General features: G+C 40.1%; 1 protein-coding gene across 1 annotated transcript; it reads left to right on the forward strand.

The window, feature by feature from the left end:
• The first annotated feature begins 497 nt into the window (after positions 1-497).
• On the forward strand, positions 498-2,045 carry nkx2.4a (NK2 homeobox 4a). Its single transcript, XM_041813305.1, has 2 exons — positions 498-864; positions 1,354-2,045. The coding sequence occupies exons 1-2, from the start codon at positions 498-500 to the stop codon at positions 2,043-2,045; spliced, it is 1,059 nt and encodes a 352-aa protein (XP_041669239.1).
• Positions 2,046-8,337: the final 6,292 nt, after the last annotated feature.

Genomic DNA, 8,337 nt, shown 5'->3' on the forward strand with positions numbered 1-8,337 from the left:
CTCTTTGATGATACTCGGTGGCCCTTGTGTCTGTTCAAAGTGCTCTCAAAGTTTCTAGAAAGAGTGGAATTCCCTCCTGACGCAAAATAGTCATATGTGGTCAGATCAGCTGCTGAGCAGAACATAATGTGTTATTGACACCTGTACATAGTTCTCAGAAAGGAGAGAATCGAACATATGCTGCGTCTTTTTATTCTTGTATAGATCCTTATATAAAGCAAAGTGTATTTTCATGAATTATTTCCCTAAAATGTCAATGACTATTGTTTGCTGGTTTAGGAGTTTTGCTCCGCCCCCTGTGTTTGTCGTAAACCTGGCTCCTGGCTCCAATAAACCCGGGCTAAGAGCGCCCTGGGCTCGCCTCCTTCTCCAAGGCGATCAATAGGATCTCAGGCGCACTACAAGCACTCTCTTACGTAGACATCCACCAAGGAGAGAGCCGATACAACAACACGGTTGATCTGCTCAAACACAAAAATCTACCTGCTTTCTGAATCATGTCGTTGAGCCCAAAGCACACTACGCCTTTTTCAGTGACAGATATTTTGAGTCCAATCGAGGAGACCTACAAGAAGTTTAGTGGCATGGACGGCGCAGGGAACCTAACCTCTCCACTGGGAGCCTACCGACAGCCTCAGGTGTCTCAGACCGGCATGCAACAGCACTCCATGGGCCACAACGCCACCGTGGCCACCACTTACCACATGCCGCACACCGTCTCCCAGTTCTCCCACAGCGCAATGGGGGGATACTGCAATGGAAGCATTGGCAACATGGGAGACCTCCCGTCGTACCAGGAAAGCATGCGGAATAGTGCAGCAACAGGGTGGTACAGCGCCAACCCGGACCCAAGATACTCCACAAGTAAGTTCTCTTCTCTATTTATCTCCATTTTTCTATTTTTATTCTCCTGTTATCACAAGAAAAGAAAGGAGTGTTTAGATATGAGAGGCACAGGAGTGACTATGTATCGCATCATAAGAGTATTTAATTTCTATTTCAAAGTTAGTGATTGAAAATTTAACATTATTGTAAGAAATATTTAATTTAGATTTTTTTTCTTTCTTTAAAACTGAAAAGGAGATCATTCTTTCAAGTCTGGCTTTACTTTTTTATCATCTTTGACAGAGATAAATATCTAACAGCAATGCCTTCAATGTACATTATTATTATTATCATTATTATTATTATTATTATTACATTTAAATAAATGTTTTATTTTTAAAAAGCATATGCTTTGTAACTTCCGTATTTATCTCTATTCATATATGAATGAATAAATTCTAAATCAGGCGAAACAGTGTTCTCCTCTTCTGTTTATTGAACGCACGTATATGTATGTATATTTTTAAGTTTCTAGATTCATGGGACCTTCCACAGGTATGAACATGACCGGCATGGGGGGTCTCACAGGAATGGCGGACGCGACCAAAACCATGCCAGCTCTCCACGCGGCGCCCAGGAGGAAACGGCGCGTGCTGTTCTCGCAGGCTCAGGTCTACGAGCTGGAGAGGAGATTTAAGCAGCAGAAATACCTGTCCGCGCCCGAGAGGGAGCACCTGGCCAGCATGATCCACCTGACACCGACCCAGGTGAAGATCTGGTTTCAGAACCACCGGTACAAGATGAAGCGCCAGGCCAAGGACAAGGCGGCGCAGCAGCTGCAGCAGCAGCAGCAACAGGACGGTAACCTGTGCCAACAACAGGCGCAGTCCCCAAGGCGCGTAGCCGTGCCAGTTCTGGTGAAGGACGGTAAACCGTGCCAGAACGGCTCGAACACGCCGACGCCGAACCAGCAACAGGTACAACAGAGCCAACAACAAAGCCAGCAACAGAACGGGGCCGGAGTCGTGCTCGCATCCCCGACCAGCAGCCTCAGCCAGCATCAGAGCCAGCAGCAGGTGAACGCTCTGGAGCTGGAGGAGATGTCACCCAGCCCGCCCTCATTACACAGCCAGCTCAACATGGCCCAGATAGACACATCTGCTGTAGATTACACCAGTAACATGGTCAGCTCAAACCTCCTCTACGGAAGAACGTGGTAGGACTCCATACAGTACTGTCACTTTCCACTTTTCTATGTGAACCTGCGGATGAGCCCATGCACTGCAAAACTACATATATATATATATATATATATATATATATATATATATATATATATATATATATATATGCGTGAAGGCAGAGAGAATGGCCTCTGGTGTTGGGGGGACAGGGCGCACAGACTGACTGAGGCGCACCAGCTGATCAGGGCACATTTTCTTGACATCTCTGACAGGGAAGTCTATTTTTGAACATTACAGAAATGGCTGCCCTTGAAAGCAATTATGTCGTTTCTGGACCTTTTGTAATCCATGTTTTGGACCTTCCTCATGATGTTTTAAACGTAGTCTATGTTGTTGAAACAAAAAGGAATGCTGCTTCACTTGAGTGCGGACTGGGGGAGGGAGGTGGGATCAGATTTGGAGTACACTGAGCCACCACTCCTTATTTGCGGTGATAACCTGGTATTTTATCATATTAATATTGTAAACTAATGTATTCATTTAGACTTATGAGATAAAGTAGGGACTTGTATATTTGGCTAACACACAAGAATGCGTTTAACTGTATAATAATCGTTACTGCGTCCACTTTTATGTTTTCTTTATTCTTTTGTAAGTTAAAAAGGAACAAATGCGTGATGGCTGCTGTATATGTTTCAAAACCAAGTGAACGTTAACAATAAATAACTTGAAGTGTGAGAGCTATTCCTGAAGAAGTAATTTTTTTTAAAGAGGCATCTGTTTTGGAGTGCATTTTCATTATGTTGTGATTGAGACCAAATTGAGCTAGAAAGCAAGGTCGATGAGGGAGCCAGCATTGTTCAGGTGACATCTTGGAGGGCTGCTTTTCATGGACGACGTGTGTGAGTCTCTGAGGCGGAAATCACCATTTAAAAAAAATCAAAAACGCTTTCCAGAAGGTTCGATACTGACATGAAGCCGTACATTCAGCTTTTAATTGTATTAGGTGTTTTTTTGTAAACGACCCACTCAAACTTATTGATCTTACTGTGCATCACAGGCCCGATGTGTAGTTTGTAATATTTTTATTAATGCTAGCTGCCAGGAAATGCAATAATACAATTACTGCACGAACGTGGAGGCCGTTTTCATATTTTACTACAAAGAAAATTACCTTCCACTATTATTCTAATTATTATTATTATTATTAATTTTACTATTATTATTATACGGCCTAATATTACTCGAAGGCCTCGTTTTTTTAAATAAATTATTTATTCCGAAAATATAAAGGCTTAATTTAAAAGAAAGTGCATTAACAGAAATAAAATATATGCTTCAAATTCAATATCATGAAAATTAAAATGTTTTATTCCTTCAACTTTAACTTCCTCTTTTTTTCTAATTTAGCGGAAGTGAATTTAAGCGGAAGTTGCTAGCGCGGAACTTCAGACTGGCGCCGTATTGGTTTAAAAACCGAGCGAAAAACGAGGTTATGCTAGTATTTTTTAAAAATACATTTCACTTAGTCAGGTTATTTAATTTTTAAAGCAAGGTCCCCCTTTCATAAAAAATTATTTCTTGCAAAAAAAAAAAAAAGGTTTTTGTCCTCTACTAGTTTTGTACAGACATTTCTCTATTTTGTTTGGATTTTTAAATGCTCTAATGGCAGATGTGACTGGAAGAAAATCAGTTTTCATACTGTGCCTTTTCTCTTCCACTCACACACACACTGCACACACACACTAGCAGCCTTATTTGGCTCAATCTCTTTTTGCTAGATGAATGATTTGTGCAAACAAACTCCAAAGTGTTTAAGGTCATCACTTAGCATCAGTGTCGGTTCCCCTTTGATTCTGTCCTCCTTTTTACACAAGCAGTGTCTGATAATAGGATCTAACATTTCATTTCCTGTGGTCATTTAAACACGTTTGGAGATTACTTCTCAATCCCTCTGCTGATGACACCCTGTGATGATGATGATGGCTATCAATGGAGACCTTGGAGAGCCCCCATTTCAGACCCCTTCACATACCTGGCAGCTGTATGTATATGTGCTATCATCTCCACACTCGAAGGAAGCATCAGAGCCAATATGCACCTGACATTCTGGAGTGAACGAGACGACTCCATCAGAATGGAGTTTGATAAGAGCATTAAAAAGAGAAATGCATTCCATAATACACACTTTGATGCTGCAAGATGTTTCTGATAGATTTGGTCTCTAAATTGAGGGCATGAATGAGCTGTCAACAAAGATTTCGATGGTGTACCACATGAAATGAAAGTGGAGGTGAAGCCATTCTTTTCTTTTTTCAATAGCCATAGTTATGGCGCACTAATAGGCTTTGCTTGGTAATCACTGGCTATTGTGCCTGTTGCTCCTCTCGCTTTATTGGGGGGTACCTCTCTTTGTAAGGATATATGAGACAGGCTGGGCACTGTAATTGGTGCTGGCATCATCATTTCTGTCTGGAAAGTTTTTGGGGGCTGCAGCTGCTGCTGTGTGTTGTTGCTGTAGAGCTAAAAGGTTGTGTTTGTTAACATTTGCACCCACTCATGTGCACATACATACAAATAAATGCAGTTCTGTGCATATGCATGTGCACACAGCTCATATACACAAACAGACAAAGCAACTGAATAAGTTACACATCCTATAAAATTGCCCTCTATTACACAAAGCGGACATTTCCATCAAAGCAGGAGGGAGTCTATAACTACCTCAATGCCATGCATACTGTCAACATAGAGCATGAAGCGGAGGGAATGTAATGCAAGGATTTTTTTTTTTTACTATTCTCTCAGGTAATTGCAGGTTGCACTGCATAATGTGAGAGTAGAAGGAAGCCTTGCTTCAGTCCTGCACCCCCCAACTCCCTTCCTCCGATTATTCTACTTAATATGTCAGAAGGTCTGATCGCAGAGAAACCTTTTCAAGTCCTATTGATGTGTTCCTCAATTGACCATGGCGACCTAGAAACCCGGTGAGCCCTAATTGGCGAGGGCTTAACATTATTGGCTGCATGGTGTACACAAAAAACACAGGCCATACATATAAACCCCAATTATACACAATAAGCATCAGAGGTCCTTTTTCCCGGACTTAACCAAAGCAATTAAGACAGAAAAATAAACAACATGTTCACCTGAAAAGAAAAACACAAGTTAAGATAGAGTAATGTAGCTCCACTTCGCTGCACACTTCATAAAATGAGAGAATTCATGTTATTTATGATAAGAATTCATATTTTGCATACTATGTTGTGAGAAAACATCAAGGCATTCTTAGACAAAGAAAACATCTTATCACATACTAAGTCAGAAGTATTCAGGGTTTACTCCAACAAGTTTCTCCACCCCCTCTCTCCCTCCCACCCAAGAAATAGTCCCCAAATCTCACCACCATGAAATGATTAGGAGAGCTAAGGTCTGCCTTTCATGTCCCTGTGTGGATGAATGCAATGAATTGGCAAGCTCTGAGAGACACAGAGCGAGATTTTAATTAGTGTATTACGGTTGTATTCCACCAAGGAGAGACAATCTGTCTCTTTTTCAGTGACACACCTGTAGAAGATGGCACTGAGTCACACTAAAGTCTGCAAGTCTTTTTCTCCAAGAGCAAAAAGGGCCCTAATTTATGTCATTTTCTTATAGAAGAAATAGTTTGCAAATATTCATCTTCCTACATACTGCGGGCAAAAAAATATTTCAAGGAGGTAATTAAACTCTGAAAGCCATTCCCGCTCTAATAGATTTCCATGAAATTAAATACATGAAATCATTTGACACTAACATGCTCACACAGACACAAATGCACACTAATTCTATGGCTTACTATGAATACTATTTTAGCAATATGAGGGCCAAAGCAACCTTTTCAAGACTATTCACAAACGTCTGCAGAGGGGGGGTGGGGGGGGGGGGCAGCTGATGAAGGATGGAGGACCAGGTTAGGAGTGTGTGTTGCTGAGAGGGGGGGGCAGCATCCCTTATTACAAAACCATGTCACATTCTCTCCTGCACCGGCTGGGCTCGCAGCGCTGCCAGTCTAATCCCCCCTCCAAGTCCTCCTATGCATGTTATTCAATTCGCTCATAAGTAGTTAGAGAAACTGTTTTCAGTCGCCACTAATAACTACTGACCTCCAGTGACACAGGCCAACAATAGGTTTGTCAGGCCTGAAACGCACAACCAAAGAAACTGATTAGGAACTCAAGAGGTTTGAAGCAAGAATCAATGGCCGCTCTGTCTTGCCACGGTGCTTCCAACATGGCACGGATGATTTGGGACCTCCATTATTTATGCCTCATTAAGTCCCACAAACTCTTCCTTTTGAAAATGAGTTCAACCAATTCCAGAATCTGCTTTGGCTGTGGAGCCTCTGTTAAGGTGTGTAGAGTCCAAGAGGTGTAACGTATTTTGATATGTGTGACACAAAATTACATATTATTTACACATTCAACTCAGGCATTGCTTAAATCTTTGCCTTCTGCACTTTTGACCTCTGTCTTTTAAAATCCTTGTCTATTTATGTGTCATTTTTGTTAAAAATGCACTAATACAGTGTTCATCACAACACTTAAGGTAATTTTGGATGTTTGTTTTAATCAAAAGTAGGGCTGTAAACATTAATGCATGCGTTATTTATGGGGATTGCATGCAATCTGCGGTGCATTAATAGTTTTAATCACATGCTTTATTTTTCTATAAAGTAAACTCTGGTTAACCTTCTGAGACCTGAGTTTTTGTTTAGAATGTGATTTTATTTATTTGGCATCACCTGATAAGTATAAAACCCCAAGTCTTGTCTTTGAACAGGAAGTAGTTTTCACCAGAAAATGACATATGAGGATAATAGGCTTAACTTACTGTACAACACACACAAGTACTTTTTTTTCATAAAATATGTTTTTAAAATGCTAAAGATGCGCAGTACAATACATTTCTGGAAAGTGCTGATTCTGCGGAAAAAAAACACATTGCTGAGTGGGTTTGGTGGACCAAAAGGACTTGTTACAGTGGAGTATGAACGTAATTTCCACAAGAAGTCTGGAGGTCTTAAAAGTTTCCTTTAAAATTATTAGAGATTTCAAAAACATGAAAAATCCACTCAAATTCCCTAAAAAATCCCAATACATAATAATACTTTTGTAAAAACTGTTATTTTTTTTAAGTCCCCATAAAGTGATAAATAAAAATCTTTATTTTAAGATTGTTGCATGACAGGCCACAGTGCTATGAACCACCATGTCAAATGTCAGTCAGGAAAAAATCTCTAAGTTTATAAAATTAAGCTTCAAAATCATGAAAAATGAGGCAGATGCTCTTGGATTGTGTGGACGTGTCAGTTGAATGAGCTGAAGCCACACTCACACATGAAAAATATGATGCTCTTAAGTTTCAAAAAATGATTATGTTCAGAGCGCAGCCGCCTGGCTCTGTGCCAGAGCAGAGAGATGGAAACTGGGGATTACATTTACTGTTTTCTGGCACAAATCTCTCCATTGTGATACTTTCAATGACTCACAAGCCACTGTCGCTGATAGATTTGGGAAATTTACCACATAATGACATAAACAGCATGTAAGTGTCTGTTAACTTTCAGTGAAGGCAGTGATGTCAGCAACAGACTATACTGAGGGGAACTGCTCATCAATTTTATCTCAGTGTAGCCTGGGGGGGGCATTTCCACATCAAGACTGGTGATGTCATGGGCTCCTATATTTGACCTGCTCAGAATAATAATAACCCAAGCCAACAGTCCAAATCAGTAATTCAGTCTCACATAAATCTCAGTGTTTTCACATGTTTATAGCAACCTTATTCCAACATATCTAGTGTGTTAAGACAAAAATTTTTGGATTTCACTTTACAGGCACTCTAATCCCTTTAAAAAAAAATGTCCTCAAATATTCAGAAACATTTCAGCAAACGTTTCTGAATAAGCCTAAAGATCTTATTGACATATTCACCAAGTATTCCATGGAAATTGCTGAAAAATGTTCAAGTGAATTCCCTCAAATTTCAAAGCAAATTCCCACCAAAACTTCTTTTCAAATTCACAGAAAATTACAAAGAAGTTCCTCCAATATTCCAAGGAAAATTATGGCAAATTTCCAAAACAATTCCCCAAACTTCCAAACACATTCTCTATAAATCCATTAAAATTTCGAAATGAATTCCTCACCTCAATTTTCTTCCCATTTTTTCATGTTTTACAAAAGCCAAATGTAATGTCTTCATATGGCAGGCGTCAGGCTAAAACCTCTTATCCACAAAACATCATCTTTCAGGTAAAGAAAAAAACAGTATTTTTCAAGTCATA

Source organism: Cheilinus undulatus, linkage group 18 (genome assembly GCF_018320785.1).
Source record: "Cheilinus undulatus linkage group 18, ASM1832078v1, whole genome shotgun sequence".
Classification (NCBI taxonomy): domain Eukaryota; kingdom Metazoa; phylum Chordata; class Actinopteri; order Labriformes; family Labridae; genus Cheilinus; species Cheilinus undulatus.

What these genes read in the sequence shown, in the direction of transcription:
- nkx2.4a (XM_041813305.1), top strand. Translation starts at nt 498, where the DNA reads ATGTCGTTGAGCCCAAAGCACACTACGCCTTTTTCAGTGACAGATATT. An exon ending in GGACCCAAGATACTCCACAA is followed by an intron (nt 865 to 1,353) that starts GTAAGTTCTCTT and finishes TATATTTTTAAG; the next exon opens with TTTCTAGATTCATGGGACCT.